General features: G+C 35.4%; 2 protein-coding genes across 9 annotated transcripts in view; one reads left to right on the forward strand and one right to left on the reverse strand.

Annotated features, from left to right (window-relative positions):
- Nucleotides 1–6: 6 nt before the first annotated feature.
- Mettl2 (methyltransferase-like protein) lies at nucleotides 7–3746 on the reverse strand. Its single transcript, XM_089636176.1, has 3 exons — nucleotides 3573–3746; nucleotides 2982–3134; nucleotides 7–2748 (listed from the first exon to the last, which is right to left on the reverse strand). Exons 1-3 carry the CDS (start codon nucleotides 3662–3664, stop codon nucleotides 1923–1925), a joined length of 1071 nt encoding a protein of 356 aa, XP_089492302.1. The 5' UTR covers nucleotides 3665–3746; the 3' UTR covers nucleotides 7–1922.
- A 5319-nt stretch (nucleotides 3747–9065) lies between these two features.
- The window catches only part of shep (RNA binding motif single stranded interacting protein alan shepard), a 215707-nt gene continuing 205158 nt past the window's right edge, over nucleotides 9066–19614 (forward strand). For 7 of the 8 annotated variants that reach the window (XM_089636742.1, XM_089636744.1, XM_089636746.1 and 4 more), the window contains exon 1: nucleotides 9066–9325. The gene's annotated coding sequence lies outside the window, so the exon portion shown is untranslated. The remainder of the gene's footprint in view (nucleotides 9326–19614) is intronic. The other variant, XM_089636751.1, reaches the window with a different exon arrangement.

Below are 19614 nucleotides of genomic sequence, written 5' to 3' on the forward strand. Positions count from 1 at the left end.
ACATGCTCCAATCATACGATATAATATAAATTAACCTCTGGAATGCCACTGAATCCACGGTGGATTTGCTAGAAATTCACTGCACTAGCCTCGATATTGGTATTTTGAACCTTAAAAAAATGCAATACTAAAATAAATTTTATTTTTTTGGCAAGTAAACAATGTATCTTAAGGTTAAATGCGACGCTCGTTACAATCTACGTGTTTACGGTGACGTTAATAAGTATTTTTTGTTTAAAATACGCTTTCTGGATTGAATTATCGATACAATATTGTATATGTATGCCTTTTTAAACGAACAAAATTATTTATTCATATTCATATTGCGTATGTACGGGCGCAAACAAATAATTTGTCCTAGTATTAAAAAGCGTATTTTAATAAAATAAATTAATTAGCGCCATCTATGTACACATAAATTATAACGAGTCAGGTTTAACCTATTATTTCAATTTGTCATCACTTGCCAACATAATAATTTTTATCTTTGAAAAAATGCATCGCAAATTACATGTCCGAATGTCATAATTGCGGTTTTCATGTCATAAATTCTGTATTTATTTACAGGAATGCCTCATATGACTTTTTCTATTGTGAAGAACGCTTATTTAGCTCGAAAATATAATAAAACTAAAGAATATTTTCACTATTCATTATATTTTTATAACAGTAGAGAGAAAAAAACATTTCTCTAGTTATCCTGGGGAATATACAGGGTGTCCGGAAACTCGTAGTACAAGCGGGAAACTGGTGAATCTACATCACATTTGGAGTCGATTTTGTAGTATATTTTTTTTTATTTGAGCTTTCGTTATCGAGTAAATCGAGTTTGAAGTTGATTTTTTTTTTTTTTTTTTTTTTTTTTTAATCAAATTCTTATAAATTATTACTGAAGATCAAAGTACCCAACTAATTAAAACTATTTGAAAGTAAAACAAATGAAGAAACTCGGATTTGAAGCATTATTTTGAAATCACCCTTCATTTAACCCGGTGTAATCATAAAATATTTCTGCTCTGCAGGGTTAAAACATCTGTTATTCAACCCTAAACACCAGAAAAAACTTTAACCCTAAAATAGCCGAAAAATATTTTTTTTTGGTTTTTTTTTTTTTTTGAAAATGCTCAAATCAAAAAACTTTATGTTTTTTTGGGTTCCCCATGTGGTGTAGATTCTCCAGTTTCCCGCTTGTACTACGAGTTTCCGGACACCGTGTATACAGGGTTTTCCAATAAGAGGTGTTCAAAGATCAATGGTTTCGTTGCCTGTGTGGCATGTAGCGCCGTCTTGTTGAAAGTAAGCGTTGTCCAGATCAATACCATCCAATTCCGGCCATAAAAAATCATTAATCATCTCTCGATAGCGCAATCCATTCACCGTAACTGTTGCTCCAGCCTCATTTTCGAAAAAGTAAGGTCCAATGACTCCGCCGGACCATAAACCGCACCAAACAGTCACACGTTGAGGATAGAGAGACTTTTTAACAATAACTCTTGGGTTTTCCGAGCCCCAGATGCGACAATTTTGCTTGTTGACGAAGCCACCGAGGTGGAAATGGGCCTCATCACTCAAGATGATTTGCATTTGATTCACTCAAGTGAATTTTAATAATTTCAATGCGTTGCTGAAGCGTGTCCATTTTTATTAATGGCGTAGTTTCTACTTGTCAAATGTCAAAAAATGACAGCTTCAAAAGTAACATCTACCGAAATAGCGGGCTATTCAAAATAACACCTCTTATTGGAAAACCCTATATAACACATTATCTGGTAAGACGGCACAATTTACAAAAACATGAGTTTGCAAAAAAACAAGTCGGCCGATGCTGGTCATTTTACCCTAGCACACTAAGGGTTAATGAGATTGGAAAATAAAATATTGAGTATGCATGCTTCAGTACAAGGAATTTAATTTGCAACATATCACAGAGGCTTTCTGTATTTGGCTTGAATCCAAACTCTATACATAGTCAATTTCTTTCCTCTATTGACTTGAAGTCTTCTATCAATTAGGTTCTGTTCTTCAATAAAACCATTTGAAGTAAACATCCTTGTTATTTCCTCCTGGGTAAAAAAGTAAACTCGAGTGTTGTCACCTCGGGCATAGAAGTTATCACCGAGGCATCTTCCTTTCTTCAATCGTAGCTGAGCCAAATCATAACGGCCGTAATCACGTAGTAATATGAGTCCTCCTTTACGCAATGCCTTGTAAGCTTTTTTGATAATACCGTCCATCTTCACCGGATCTATCGCTGATAAAACAAAAATGAGAACTATGATGTCGATTGATTCGTCTTCAAAAGGCACGTCCCACTTTTCTGCGGTTGCGTCTAAAACAAATGCGTGACATCTTTCCGTGTTGTAATGCTCATTTTCTTTTAATATTGAGATCGCAACGGATGAGAAGTCTGAACAATATACAAATAAATTGGGATCTTTGCTGTATTGGAGAATTGGGAAAATTGTATTTCCGACACCGCAACCAATTTCAAAGATATTTCTTTTTACGATTGATTTTTCGATATTACTGTCATTATTTTGTACGGTTGTGTGTGATAATTTAGTATCCAATTCTGATTGGGCGTCGGGTGTTTGTTCAGATAAATCAATTGCCTGCACTTTATCATCTAAGTTTGATGTATGATTAGATTGTTGTTTGTTTTGAGGATAAATCCTTTCTGGTGCTCCGGCATAATCTGGAGCTAATTCAGGAAACTCGGTGAAGAGCCAATGTCTGTCTTTGAAGAACCTATTAAAAAAGTTAATTATTGTTTATAATTTTTTTCCAAGTAGAAAGGTTCCGGGTTACGAATAACCTGACAATATTTGAAAATCTATTAACATCACAGTAAGTGGAAAATGTTATTTTTGGAGGACTTAGCCAGCTGAGGAACTGAATTCACAATGCCTGGGTCCCCACCCAGACGCAATATCAACTCAGCAACTGACCAGATTATAAGGTTAATTATAATGATTACTCGCCTATTGCTGTGGATGTTATAAAATGAATCCCAATGTTTATCGGCATTGTTTTCCAATTGTTCTATTTGTTCTTCAGTAAAGACGACTTCTGAGTTTCCAGAAACCTTCAAACGAGCTTCTGCTTCTAATTCAGGACCCCACTCCACGTTATCCCTAAAAAAAAATAGGTACAGACGATTTATTTTTGGGGTATTATGCAGTGTTCCACTACCTCCTTCTTTAGCCGTTTAACCTTCTTTAACGTTTCATGCAGCATTACAGTGTCCATCAGCAGGGTAGATGTGTAAGGTATAAACTTAATAAATAAAATAAAACTAACTACACAATCTAAAATAATGTATCAAAAATATTGGCGCTCGAATGTTCCTCGATATGTTAGTCTATGACATGAGACAGTATCTTAAAAAAGACGATTTTTTTTTTATAGTGGATGTATAGTCCGATAGTGGACAAAGAAAACCGTTTTGGAAAAAAGTGGACGACCAGGAAGGCTACAGTAATCAATTCCACTTTAATAGCGTGGAGAAACATTCATAAATAAATAAAACTGACAGTTTAATTTGAGGTTAAACACTGTCAATGTGAACGTACCACGCACTATGCTGGAATACATCTGACCCATCCACCAGCAACCGATTACCAAATTGAGGTCTTTTGCCATCTTCTCCGGATTCATCACCCATTCTTATAATTTATGATTAGTTATAATATCAAAGTTATATCGGCAACTTCATCCCATTTGACATCAAACACAAACGTCATTCAAACGTGCACAAACGTCAAAACTGGGAGTGATGCCATACCGTGAAAATGAAAATCGGTAGATTTGTGTGAAAAAATCGGTAGATTAGAGACAAAATCGGTGGGTCATCAAATTTAAGTGCTAGATCAGTGATGATATGCCCAAAATGTATTTTCGAATCAATGAATCCATAGGTAGAGAATTTCGAGAGACGGATTTTATGCGGGTTCAAATCCCGGCGTGAGCAAGTAAATTTTATTTGATTAATTTGTGTTCTTTCACATTTTTTATTTTAAAATAATAAATATATTATACTTGCGGCACGTTCCAGAGTGGAAGATCGCCACTCACACTCAGTATCGCCCAGTAAGATCATGACCACCAATCCGAATTAAAACGTTGATTGAATTCAGCCTACCCCAATTGGGGATGGCATAGTCTTACTGGCTCCAGATGGTTGGAGGGAATCTTGTGCGGTATTCACGTAAAAAAAACAAACCAATTTTTCCGTCACACCTCCGCATTGGATAGCCTCAAAGATATTAGAAGAACGAGATATGCTATGTTGGCCGCCGGACCGTAGCCGGAGTACTACCTAATTAGGGTACTTTGAACGGTATCGGGACGTGTACGCACAGAAATCTGTTCTATGTATTAGTGCGGATACCTTAGCGCAAGCGAAGGTGTGCAGTAGTATTGGTGAACAAAACCGGCGACACTCGGCAAAACAATTCCACTCAGTACGAACTGCGCATAGCACATCTCGTTCTTCTAATATCTTTGGATAGCCTAGTGGGTCACGTGACACACTTCGTCTCGTTCCAACAGCACGAATCACGTGATCCGTCCGTGATCAGTGGCAACATATGAAAAAAAAATTATATCAAAATGACATCTACATCTGTTACTTCAAACATACTCAGGAATCGCTGGTTAAAATCCTTCACATACGTGCTTTTACGCCATATATAGACGGTGTACGTAAACAAGCAATATAAGCAGGAAATTGGTGAAATTACACCTAAAGTCGATTTCGTGGTATAACTTATTTCGGTTTGAGCTTTTGTTTTTGAGTATTGACTCTGAACTTGGAATTTTTAAAGACATTTTTTTAATCGGTCGCTAGGGAGTTAATATCAGCTGTATAACGCATTTTACAAGGCGTCAATACGTAAAACCGGCTCCAAAAGTCTTTTAACCTTTAGCTGCCGAAAAAATGGGAAAAAAAACTGAAATTCTCACATTGTTTTTTTACTACTCTATGTGATGTAGATTCACCGGTGTTCCGCTTTTACTATGAGTTTATTTATTTTTAATTTATCAAAATAAGCTGTATTTTCCTTACTTACATACGACCAAGATAAAGCAATAAAATTCAACATTGTGCAATGAATTAAAACCAAGAATCGAAAGAAATATTTTTGATAGATGTTTGGATAAAAGAGATTTTGAATAAACATCATGTTCCGTCGATGAATCCGGTGATTAATTTACTATCAAAAATACTAACTTCGATTGTGTTTCTATATACAGGGTGTCTGGCGGTAAAGTGCGCTAACTTCGGGTGTGATTCTACGTGATTTCAGAAGAAAAGATAAAAAAAAATTCGAAATTAAAACGTTAGGTAGTTTTAAGTAAAAGAGTTGAATTTTTTGTATGGGAAAGTAAATATTCTTCTATGGAAAAAATATTTTAGTGTGGGAATAAACTGTTGAAATTTCAAAAAAGTTTTTTTTTCATTTTTACTTCCACCATCACGGTAAAAATTATATTTTGGTTTAGAGAAATCAAAAAATTAATAAAGTAGTTAGGTACCTAACTTTTTAAAAGAAAATTATTTTAATTGGAGATGCAACAAATGGCCACTATTCAGTATTCGGTTATTCTTTTTTTTCAATATTAGGTATTTAACCGAAAACTATACTATTCGGCCGAGTATCGAATACCTAATAATGAGAATAAAAACCATTTCAATAAACATTCCGAGGCAAATTGTAGTGAATAACAACCAATTTTTCTGCGTTTGCTGGTAGGAGACGATTGCGTTTTTCTACGTTGACCATACCAGCTTCCGATAATAGTCTCTCACTATAGACACCACTGCAAGGTGGCGAAAGACATATTTTAATAAACTTCATTACAGAACTACCAGTTGCAAAGGTTTACCTTACAATCGAGGACAGCACTTTTCAAATAAAAATCTATATCATTTACAATTGCAATTTTCTTCCCCTCAGTTGATATTGGCAGTAGCGACTTCATCGAAACAGTTCCAGAAATTTTCGTGTATTTCTTCAAACGTTATATCATTCTTATCGGTATTTCTTTTCTTACTAGGTGGCCAAAAATCATTATAGGATTCGGTAAAACTAGGCACATCGCAACTGATTATCAGAGCTTCTATAAGAATTTTCGGTCTTTCCGTCTGAAAAAATTGCCGAATATTCGGTATTCGGCTAAATAACAATTGGCTGTATCTCTAATTTTAATTGCCATATTCAAAATTGTAACTTAATTGTCGAGAATTCAGAGTATCCACTGATTTTCCATGGGTCTACGCTAGTCAAACAATATAACACTATACTTTACGATTATAAGATAAAGGGCGAAACACTATCACGTGTAAATTCCGTAAAGGATCTTGGTGTCGTCTTTGATCCCGAACTGAAATTCTCTGGCCATATATCGCAGCTCACTCAGTCTTGCTACAAACTTCTTGGGTTCGTCATTAGGACATGCAAGCAGTTCAATAACCAAGATGCTATGTTAGCATTGTTCGATGGCATACAGAGAAGCAAGCTGGAGTATGCGAGCGATGTTTGGGCACCATACCACCAGAAGTACATTGAAATGATAGAGCAAATCCAGAAGAAATTCCTCAGGTATGTCTATATGCGGACGCATGGAACCTATCCCAGGTTCATGCACCATATCGACTTACTTAAGGAAACTAATTCTGTGAGTCTGGAAACTAGGCGGAAAGCAAGCCTAGCCATTATATCTTACAAAATTTGGAACAATTTTATTGATAGCCCATTCCTCTTGGGATGCTATGATTTATATGTACCAGACCACTAAAGCCGAAGTCGATACCATGACTTATTCAGAGTACCAAAAGGCAAAACCGACGTCCTGGCAAAGCATAGCATGACGAGGGGAGTGGTGCTGTTGAACGAACTAGCAAAGAATTTGGATGTAAATGACTGTTCTCTAAATGACCTAAAACAATTATTGAAGAGTCACTTACCCAAATGCTGATATGATGTAAAATTGTACTGTAACTGGAATGAATGTTCTGTTGTACAATAAAAAAAAATAAAAAAAATAATAATAATAATTTCGAATCTGATGTGGGTACGTAACTTTCCAAAATTCAAAAATAAATAATTCTTATCATTTACAGTAAGTACCTTGATATAATAAATGCCGCCGTCCTTACAGTTGGCGGTGGAGGAAAAGTTCAGCATAGTTGCCTTTCAAGCAGTTTGAACCCAGTGGTCATTTTCACTATTATTTGGCAGTAAGTCTTCTTTATTTTTTCATCTTTCATTCCATTAATTTATTATTTTCGCCAAGCAATTTTATTGTGCTTTTAGGTAAGTACGGAATATTTTTTACTAAGGGCCGAAACACACTGAGCGTATCTTGGGCAGCTCATTCTCCTGCACGGTCTCACCATGCGTATAATGCTACGTATACATACGCGAGCCGAACTGCCGAACTGAACCCCAACTTATGGGAAAGGAACGAAGCAACCGCAAATGGTGCAAAACGCCGCTTGCAGTTGCTTCATTCCTTTCGCGTAATTCATGGCTCAGTTCGCGTTTAAGTTCGCAAATGTATACGTACAATTTTAAGTCAAATATATCTATGACTTCTAGCCTATCCATATTCACTTCACCCACAATCCCACAACCAAGCAAAGGCATCTCAGAATGCACACTGGCTGGCCTTTTTGTGCCACTTCTCTAAATAGTATAAAATAATAGTCTGTTCGCTTAGTTCTCCTAAACTACGTAATGGATTTTGATAGGGTTTCCACTATCATTTAGATAATTTTAAAAGTAGATGTTTTATAATCAAGTCGTAAAAATATATTTTCACTAAGTTGCTAACGCTGGCTAAATCTCAAGAGATACATCAACATAATGTACTACGGAATTGTATATCTTAAAAAGGCCTACTGAAATTTTCACGATGGTATATGTCTATATTTAAGGATAACCCCCAGCAACGCCGTCAGATATTAATATATATTCGGCGTATTTTCAGTAGCTACAAACATACTTAAGCGTATTTTGCGTCGCTTATCTTGCGTATTACGCGGCGCAAGATACGCGATATGATACGATACAAGATACGCTTTGTATGTTTTGAGCCTTACGCTTAGGCCAAACGAGCTTTTGTGAGTCGCGTGGACTTGCAGACGCCCTGGTGTAAGACCACAATTAAAAGCCATGAAAATCCAACTGATAAACCTAAAATAAGGGTAACAATTATTTTACAAGCAATAATTGTTCGCCTGAAACACTCATCCACATTGAAAAATCTCAGGAGAGATTTTTTATCAGGAGATTTTTCAATGTGGATGAGTGTTTCAGGCGAACAATTATTGCTTGTAAAATAATTGTTACCCTTTGTGCTATGCATAAAAAATCTTGTCTTAAAAACATTAGTTTACCAAAAAATAATAACTAAAATAAGGGACCTAGTTTTTATTTTTGTTGTTTGTTTTTGGGGTGTTATGCCGTGTTGCGCTAACTCCTTCTTTAGCCGACGTTTCGTGCTAAAGAAGGAGTTAGCGCAACACGGCATAACACCCCAAAAACAAACAACAAAAATGCTTTTGGCCGTGAGAATCTAAAAACTTACCTGACCTAGTTTTTATTTCATCATTTTTTAAAGGTGTCTAGAATTATCATTTTGATAAGTCATTTAAATTTCACCCACCCTTACTTACGCCCACACATCTGTTTATGACGTATACGAAAGGGAATTCCCCACAAAATCATAACATCACAGTAAATATTATTAATTTCATAAATAATTTACCATTCAATTTGAAAAAGATCCAAAAATTCTTTTGAAAATCACCCCACTGGTTGCTCTGTTTAGAATAAATTGCTAATTACGCAATGATGAAATCGGAAAAAAATATTGAATTTTTTGTTCGCTTTTCAAATTAATTTACCTATGATTTCGTCACGGCAAAACTTTATAAATTCATTCGATGTTTAAAACTTCTTTAGGGCTTAAAATAATACTATACAATTTACGTTTGACTAAGTAGGTACCTACTTAAACGTGATAATATATTTTCCACAAAGTGCATATTGCGCTTTTCTTTTGACAGATTGTGGAAGGCTGCGCGCGCGGGCCGGTACCTTCGTTCGTACTTAGCTTGTCCCTGCTCCCTGCTCGCCTCGCAGCCTTCTGTCATCCCATCCAGTTTGGGTCTCGCTTAAGGGCGGTTTGTCGGCTTGAGGGCACCGCACGCAGATTTCATTTTAACTAGTTTTGTAGTGAATATACTCCCCCGCCGTGCACCAAAGTCTGACACAAAGTGCCTTGTATTGATGTGTTACAGTCAACAGTTTCACAGGTGAGTTTGTTACGGTATTATTTGTATTTTGCAAGTGATTATCCTTATCGGCGGGATCATTAAACCGCGTCGCGCTTTTGCAGCAACCATAACATCACGTTTACACGTATTAATAAATGTTATTTTGCGGGTTCTTTTTATCGAAATTGTACATTACCAACTGGGCAACTAACGACGAAGATCGACATTAAATTATTATTAAATTGAAATGTATGCGAATCCGCCCACTGTTTCTTCACGTGCTCAACGGCATGCGGAGGATCAATACTACGGTTGTCTGAGCTCAACAATTGTTTGTTTTGTCAATTTATTTTCTTCGAATTGAGTGACGATGAGTTCACAATCACAATAGTAATAGTTCGCGTAAGTCTCGCTAACTTTACGCGTATCGATTGGGCCAGGATGGAGCTCCGGGTACGTGCTACGTACCTACCTACTATGTCTGCTGCGAACCAAACTTCAGATTGCGGCGTCGGCCGAGAAAATAAATAATAATGATAAATGATAACTGATAAGCCATGATCACATCAACGAGAATCATAGCAGGTAGCTACTGTTTAGGGTCGTTAGTTTGTAGCCAGGGAAGTGTAGGTACCTACCGACGAGTATCTACATGTCCAACATAATATCACACATTTACTATCAGTCGTAGGTGGGCGTATTGGTGTATTACTATCGTTCTCTGAATACGAATATGTTTGTGATAGCAATAAACAATCAGAAATCAATTTGTACTCTTTTCAGAACAGCTAATATGGTCGCATAAAAATTGTTATGACTCCCTTACTGTCATAGTTAGAAGTATGAACTAAACGGTGTTAGAAAGAGAAAACACCAAGTTTTATATTCAAATATGGAAGTTAACCATAGAACAATTAATATGTACACCTCCATGACACCAAAGGTTCCAACCGAAATTTGTGAAAAAGTTATTAAACTTAGTGAGTTTTTTTATTCATTATTTTATGAAACTACAAAATGTGAGGTGGCAGTAATGTTTATAATATTTATTTTTTAGAATAACTTAATATTTAATAATTGAAGACAATATAAGTGATTCTTAAACGAAAATTTGACACAGAAACATCAGAAAAAGATACGGTCACATCTAGGACTTGAACCCAGGACCCGCGTCTTGCCGGGACGCCGCTCTACCGGGTCCCATTAGCTCAGATGGTAAAACGAGGGTCCTGGCTTCCTCGGCTGGCTAAGTCCCCCATCACGATACAAGCAACATTTTCCACCTACTGTGGTGGTGGTAGAAGATTTTCAAACATTTTTTTTTATTTAAAAAAAACCACCACTCTGGAACGTGTCATAATTATGTATTTTCATTGTAAATGTAAATACAACTAATCATATTATTTAAATTACCACCTGTACCCCGCCACGCTTTGCTATGGCTCAGTCTGTCTGTGAAGATCGAGAAACAATAGCGCGTATTGATTTTACGTTAACAAATGGTGCTGTTTTTCAAAAAAAACATATTTTTAGGTGACATCTATATAATATCGATATATAAAAACACACGCGTATTTGAAGCAACGCTGTGTCAAAATTTCAAATTAAGAACTTTCGGGGATTTAATATTTTGAACAAACAAACATTATTATTTATATAGAAGATAGATATGTAATATAATACATTTAAATTTATTTGCGCACGCCAGGGTTCGAACCATTGGCTCCTGGATCCGTAGGGATGTGGTCAAATCGTTAATAATAATAATATAAACTTATGAACACAGGGTTGCGTACATGATTCTAATAATGTAATGAGTTTATTTGATTTTTTTCTTATAATCAGCCATGGCGTAAGCAGGACCTTACTCAGATAAAAATATAAATATTAAAACAAAATTATTGCAAAAAATCAATCTACATTTTCAAATGGTTTCACTTCACCATAAGCTGTAAGGTATCAAAGGCACACGGAGAAAAATGAGAATAGTTTATTGATTAAAATCTTGTAAAAAAACGATGGTAAGCCATTTCCTAATAAAATATTAGTCCATTCAGAATAAATCGCAACACGTCTTTACGCAGCTGCGCTATTCCTGATAAATATATTAACGAAATGATTCACAAGATTCGAAATCAGTTAACAGATTTTGAGAAATCGTCTTTGCAAAATTTGACACCTTATGTCTCAGAACAAGGTAAAATGAAGTTAGAACCCTGTACAACCATAAAGACGATCGGCTAAGCTGCTTTTCTTAGCGAAAACTTACCACGCCTAAGCAAAAAAAAATCATCCCCTTTTTCGTTGTTTTTGTTTGTAAATAAATTTCTCCTCGATTCTGGATAATTTATTTTAGTCTTCAGACAAATGATCTTTGAAACTCGATCCACTGCATCCACTATCTCCATCGCATTCCACGCGGATGACTGTTGAAATCATTTGATGCGACTTGCAACTCCCAACTTCCCGTTGTACCGCATTCTTGAGGGATTTTCTACTACTGCCTCGTAGACTTTAGCCAGTACCTACCTTTAGTACCTACCCACGCAGTAATAAAAACCTACTCAATGAAGTCCGTATACAGGTGTTAAGGGACGTACTTGGCTTATTTTGGTCATGTTCAGATTAAGAAATATGATACTCTCATTGAATCTGATATGAGAAATAAGTATCTACTTAAATACTTTAGGAATTCGTATACTTTATTTTTTAGATGTGCTGCTGTCCCATCTGCTCCCAACCATCTGAACCAGTGAGACTATGCAATCCCCAATTGGAGTATGTTGTGTGGCGGAATATCATTGGGTGTAGATAGTGAAGATGAAGGTTGGGAATATATATAATAGTGATATTTAGATCTGATCAACAAACACACCCAAATCCAGTTCAAACAATGTTTCTTTTTTGAATGGTGGTCTTACACCAGGGCAAATCTTCCACTCTGCGATGTGCCTTAAATATACTAATTATTAATATTTTTAAATGAATTAGTAATGAAATGAGACAAATTAATCAAATAAAATTGGTTTGCGCCCGTCAGGATTTTGTATTCTTACCCCTCGACTACGTAGACCGTCAGACTGTCTTGTTTATTCTTGCCTTTCAAAAGAGGAAATTTATTTATCGAAAGTTAGCAAACTTGAAAAATTACGACATTTGTCCAATGATATCACAAAAATAGTTCATCTCAGCATCTCATGTCTCAAACGCTTGAACAAAACAAATACGCATTTCGAATAAATAATTATTCTAATAAAATCCTTATGATAAGTAGTTCCAATTTTGAAAATTAAAGTTCATTGAACTTGAATAATGTTACGCATTACACAGGTATATTTCACATTACTTACTTACCCACGCTTCAACAACCGAAATTAGCGTGTTTAATTTTCCATTTTTATTATGTAACTAGCTGACGTGTACCCAGCGTTGTTCGACTTTTCTCTACTTTCAATAAATATAATATCCATGTATTATGTGTATAAACCTTCCAGAAAAAAATATCTAAATGATTGTGAAAACCCTTTAAAACTCCGTTGCATAGTTTAGAAGAACTACACAAACACACAAACAGACAGACGCGGTTAGTGACTTTATTTTATACTACAGGGTTTTCCAATAAGAGGTGTTATTTTGATATTCAATCGTAAAAGATCAATGGTTTCATTGCTTGTGTGGCACGAAGCGCCGTCTTGTTGAAAGTAAACGTTGTCCAGATCAATACCATCCAATTCCGGCCATTAAAAATCATTAATCATCTGTCGATAGCGCTATCCATTAACCATAACTGTTGCTCCAGCCTCATTTTCGAAAAAGTAAGGTCCAATGACTCCGCTGGACCATGAACCGCACCAAAAAGTAACACGTTGAGGATATAGAGGCTTTTCAACAATAACTCTTGGGTTTTCCGAGCCCCAGATGCGACAATTTTGTTTGTTGATGAAGCCACCGAGGTGGAAATGGGCCTCATCACTCAAAATGATTTGCATCTGATTCACTCAAGTGAATTTTAATAATTTCAATGCGTTGTTGAAGCGTGTATCGTTCCATTTTTATTAATGGCGTAGTTTCTACTTGTCAAATGTCAAAAAATAACAGCTTCAAAAGTAACATCTACCGAAATAGCGGGCTATTCAAAATAACACCTCATATTGGAAAACCGTGGATTTAGAGATTGTTAAATAATAGGTAATTTATTTATTATTGAATTTATCATAGGTAACAATAATAATGTAAGAACTTTTTTCCGACTTTATGTCCGAGTTAAATCTTCCCCACAGGAAAAACTAAACCCTTCCACACACATTTCCACAAATGATCATCTAGTCAATACACATTACGCAAGTGCATTATATAAGCATAATAAATACAAAACAATACAAAAACAACACGTCAAATCACCAGAGATCAAATGGGAAAATAATTCACCGACTCAGGTATTTTCATATCAGAGGGTTCGGCTCGGTAGAACTTCTAATTAGACCTATAAATCCTACTGATCCCTCAGTATAAATATTTAAAAAATCTTTCGTAATCCTACATGTAATTAAAATGACTAAATTGTTCTCCTCATATTTCTTTGTGTTATTTTTATTATTTTGTAAAATTATTAACCTCAACACAGGCTTGTTCTAATGAGGTTATAATTCGAACGTAAAAAAAGATACAATGTAAATAAACAATAGACAATCTTACATGAATGCAACAGCACAAAGATAACGATATTTTGTTTATTTATTTCGGAGACGTACAAAATCTAAGTTAGTGATGTTTTGGAAGGAATTATCGTACTCTGAAGTTATTAATGATTTTGTCCCCTTCAAAACTTGAAAAATAAAGTTATTAATGTAAGTATTTTAATTTTGATATGTTGATTGATAATATGGTAGGGGAAAGTGAAGGAGCATCCCCAGTTTTTACATTTTTCAGGCGAGAGAGGGGTGATTTAAAAAAAGGCTCGGTTTAAAAGCCGTGGAAAATATTACAGCAAATTTACTCGTTCCCAAAAGAGTAGAAAAACATGAATCCTATTTAAAATTGGGGAGGCTTTTCGATTTGATACCCTTGGGGTCAAAATAACTCATTGCGAGCATGCATTTGAGCGAGGAATTTCGCACATAGCGAGGATGAGGGCTGACTGATGTACAGGGCCATATAATTTTTTTGAGTTAAATAGTCTTCTTTTGAAGGAACCCCTTTAAGAGAAATAACTCCTTTGGTGTTTAAAAATGGAATTTTCTCATGAACCACTAAGCTTATTAGGCCCATGACATCCATACTAACCACAATTTTAACCAAAAGTGCATAAACAAATTATCTGGTAAGAGGGAGCAATTTACAAAAAAACATAATTTTGACAAAAAACAAGTAAATAACTAATACGAAAATAGAATCAGCTGACGCACGGTGAATAAATAGCGTCTGCAAACGAAGGGTTAATGAAAGATACACGCGCGTGGTTTCACTGAACTAGGTCCAGTGGACATAGTTTAGCGGGCCGATATAGCTATTTCATTCGTACACACATATTCTTTGAAAGGTTATCCTTTTTAATAAACTGTGTTACTTTTTTTGTTCGATTAGTATGAATATAACGTGTCTGGTATTTTGATAATTTCATTGGACAGATGTCGTAATTTCTCGGCAGGACTACCAGATAACTGCAACATAGCTGCTTTGGTCAAGTCACAACTTCAGCTTGATATTTCTCTTAAAATTCTTTTAACTTTTTTACTGTTTATTTTAGATTTTTTTTTTTGGTTTTAGGCATTTCACCCTGAAAAGAGTGCTTTGTGATTTTAGATTTTCGCAGCAACACCAATTGGCGAAGATGAGATGTAATCCAGTTGTGAAGTCGTATACTGTGAAGGAGGAAACCACCTGTTTCCTTAGAACGCAGTGGGAAAGTGGTGGACAACCTCCGATGTCGGAATGTCGGAATTTTTCGAGGCATATATTTTTTAACCCCTTGGGCAATTTTGGGAGATATTCTTCGTAGACAACAATCAACCGAATAGTCTTTTTGGGAGATCCCAGACACAGTCTCATAAATGTTATTTCTCATTTCGTATTATAACGTTACTTTAAAAAAATTACCGTAAACGCTCCCGAAAAAATAAATTCAATGAAACACCATTTAGCATTTGATAAATATTTTTCAATGTTTGTAAATTTAATGTTACCGAAAATGTCTTCCATCTGCTTCCATGAACTGAATTTCATTTTGAAATGCTTTCAAAAACAGCGAATTTTTCTGAAATCGAATGTAATGTGAAAATATTTACCGCGCAATCTGCATTCTGACAGTTCTCATTAAAGACGCGCATTGCAAAATGTCAGAGTCTTTAGGGGTTAATAAATACTTTCAGCTTCACAGATCCTCACAGTATAATATCCCATGATTTTTAAAGACGACGTCAAATCATGATTAGTCCTGATTTATTAAAATTCTGTTAAAAACGGGACCGCAATCCGTTAATAAAATGTGAGTACTTTCTGAATATATCGGAACACGTGTTCATGCTCTTGCGTTTGCCCATTTTTAATATTTAATGCGTAAATATATAAAATGCGAAAATATAATGATTTTTACGAACCCGTCTTCCGATGACGCATTAATACATTCCTTTTTAACTATAAGTTTAACATGAAACCAACAATTCATTCGTTTGGGGCCTGCAGTCCCGTTTTCAATAGGATTACCAACTATTTGAAGGGATTTTTAATAAATTAGCAATATTTTCTATCCGTAAGTTTTCTCCGTGTGAAAAACCACGGGATATTATAATTATTGTAGAATTTGTCTCGTATGTTGTGTTCAATCCGCGTATATTAATGTAAAGATATACATTTTGTAATTGTATGTGTAGTGTTTTTAATACGAATTATGCAAATAGATGCATTATGATGAGTTTGATGAGCAAACTACTGACTCATGGCCTTGTTCCAGCACGTGCGCTCTTTGTCTGGTAAGCCAAAGTTTTGCCTTCAAATAACTCACGTCACTTGGAATACAGGGTAAATAAATAAAAAGGATTGAACAAGGATGGTTGTAAATCCTAAATAACGATATTGCGAACCTCGGTACAACTGGGACAAGGAGAAGACTAAACATATCTAAGTATAAGTCGACAAAGAAATACATAAATCCTTGTTAGAAAAGTGGTTCTCTTTGTTATCTAATAGCTCCCGGAAAACAAAATATTGAAGGTTTCCCAACCAATAAATTAATATTCTCTGAGATTTATGACGGCTATCTTTGTGGTGACGGATTTTTCTCACAATATGAATATTTCTAAAACCATGGAGTCTCAAAAACGATCCAAATTATTCTAAATTAATTAATTTTGTTCTGCAGGAAACAAATTGACGTTTTTCTTATTTTATTTATTTTTATATGAAACCGCACATGTCCTAATTGTAACAATATTATAATTTTATTATTGTAACAATATTATAATTTTGTATCAAGAAAGTTCGTATAATTGAAATATATTTCAACGTAGAGTTCATATTACACAAAAAAATTGCACTATAAAATTACGTATTATTATTATAATCTTACAAATGCATGCAGGTGCAATCTATTAATAACGGGATGTCTTATGGTAGAGGCTGCGCTCTTTAACAGTGCACGAGCCTGTTAACCCATTCATCTTATTTAATTTAACCCTCTCGGGAGCTTTGGTCTCATTCATTTGGAAACAGCTACTAATTTTCGTAAATGAAAGTACTCTACATAAATGATGACAGTATTTACTTGAGACCCCGTAGTAAGCGTTCAAATATGGTTTGAAAGGGAGATATGTAAATACGAATGTTAGAGGGAGCGCGCTAATATTAAAAAAACGAAATCAATGAAGCGAAAATGCTTTAGTTGCATTTAAATATACACTCTGATTTTATTCATATCCATAACATATTAAATAACAGAACAAAACGTGCTTTTAATAATTTTCGGGGCTTACTTTGCCATTTTTTTCTATCGAGGGAATTCATATAATTAACGTTTCGGCATAACAAATTAAAAACTTTAGAGTTAACGTGAAACATGTTATAAATTGGTAAAAATATGGTATGCGGTGGCACGTTTAAGCTAACTATAGTTCATCTAGTGACCAATGAACGGATAATCTAACGCAATACGAGAGTTGACATTTTCTTGTTATGTACAGGGTTTTCCAATAAGAGGTGTTATTTTGAATAGCCTGCTATTTCGGTAGATGTTACTTTTAAAGCTGTCATTTTTTAACATTTGACAAGTAAAAACTACGCCATTAATAAAAATGGAACAATACGCGCTTCAACAATGCATTGAAATTATTAAAATTCACTTGAGTGAATCAAATGCAAATCATCTTGAGTAATGAGGCCCATTTCCACCTCGGTGGTTTCGTCAACAAGCAAAATTGTCGCATCTGGGGCTCAGAAAACCCAAGAGTTATTGTTGAAAAGCTTCTCTATTCTCAACGTGTTACTGTTTGGTGCGGTTTATGCTCTGGCGGAGTCATTGGACCTTACTTTTTCGAAAATGAGGCTGGAGCAACAGTTACGGTGAATGGATCGCGCTATCGAGAGATGATTAGTGATGGTATTGATCTGGACAACGTTTACTTTCATCAAGATGGCGTTACGTGCCACACAAGCAACGAAAATATTGATCTTTTACGATTAAATATCAAAATAACACCTTATTGGAAAACCCTGTATTATTAACCTAGACAATAGGATTTTCACCTTTTTTTATTCTCGAAAAAAATAATATGGAAGGTATTTTTATGTTGAAGAATAAATAATTTTGATAAAACGTGCCCTTTTCGATTTGCCGCCAAAACGACATGTTCGGTTTTATTCGTGAATTTGGCGACATTGACGTCACGGTGAGCGACATTGGTGACAGCCGTCTTACCGGACATTGGCGGTTTCTATGTCACAATGACGTTGTAGCCAGATAGAACCGTTTCGGAATTAATTATGAATGAAAATATTGAAATAAAATATTTTTAGTACAATAATCATAATCAGAAAATTAAACTTTAAATCTTCCACGCATTTTTAACAGTAGGTATTCATTGTTTGAGAAAATAACCTATTTTGGAGTTTTGTTGAGATTATTGTTTTTTTTACCTGTTAATAAATAAATCTTCTGTTCCAAAAATAATAAAACTGTTTATAATTAATACATTATTTTTAAAGACCTGCACGATGTTTGTACCATTTTTATTTTACTTTTACTGCTATAAATGATAAAGAGTCCTCATATGAAGACACGAATTTATTTCCTACAAAATTAATACATATTTCACAAAAATCATTTTGTTTTAGCGTCCTTTTAATTAAATTTGTCGCTGAGAAGGTTAACCCAGCACTACTAACTAGGAACTATTTAGTGTACCTAATCTGTTCATAGAACAACAGCCTGGCCATGTCTCATATCCCCTTGGAACTGCTCAAACTTGTGAAATTAAATTAGCCTTCGCTTCCGTTCTTCTACCTCCCACTTTATACCTGCATATTGTAGACTGTAAACTAGTAGATCATGCAAAACAAAATACAGAATTATTTGGTTACTTCCCGGCTTTGCCCGAGTTTTAACATACTTCTTTCTTATTGAACAATTGAAAAGCATGGCACCAACAATAAAGCATGTTGTATATTCTTAAGGCATTTAAGCTGATGTTTCAAAACTCCATAACTCATTATGCGAGCTGAAAATAGTAACGTTGACCATGAAATTTCACATAGAAAAATTGAGAAAATTTCAAAAACAGTTGAGATCACCTTTTCGGTTTCTTTAGCGAGACATTATAATATACAAACATGGCTTGAAGAAAATAAGTATGTACACATGTCATTTTCGCCATTGACCTCGGTTGTAATCACATAAAATCGCCACAAGTGTATGTGATCTGTACCGATAGGCACATAATGCATAACACGCTTGCGCATCCCCAGTGGCCATGAGCTGAGGATTGACTGCGGGAGACTGGAGCCCTTCCGCACTACATGCTGTATGAGGGGTGTGTAGGGATCTAGGGACAAGGAGTGACGGACGAGTGAGCATATATATCTCCAGTACAACGCAAAGCGTTGGGTCGAGAGACCAGTTGGAGAAGTCAAAGGGCCACCCCAACTCAGCCTCCCCCGATGTCACACGCCACGCAGCTGGTGGGCAAGCGCATCCTAAACACACCTCTCCCGACGAACCCGGGCACCCCTGCTAAATCAACAAACGTATCGTACCACTTGGGGTGACCTATGTCTGCGGTATTGGTTATCCAATAAATGATTCCATGGGCGGCGGTACCCATACCCGCTTCCCAAATTAT

Source organism: Hesperophylax consimilis, chromosome 10 (assembly GCF_061612785.1).
Source record: "Hesperophylax consimilis isolate HC1 chromosome 10, BYU_Hcon_1.0, whole genome shotgun sequence".
Classification (NCBI taxonomy): domain Eukaryota; kingdom Metazoa; phylum Arthropoda; class Insecta; order Trichoptera; family Limnephilidae; genus Hesperophylax; species Hesperophylax consimilis.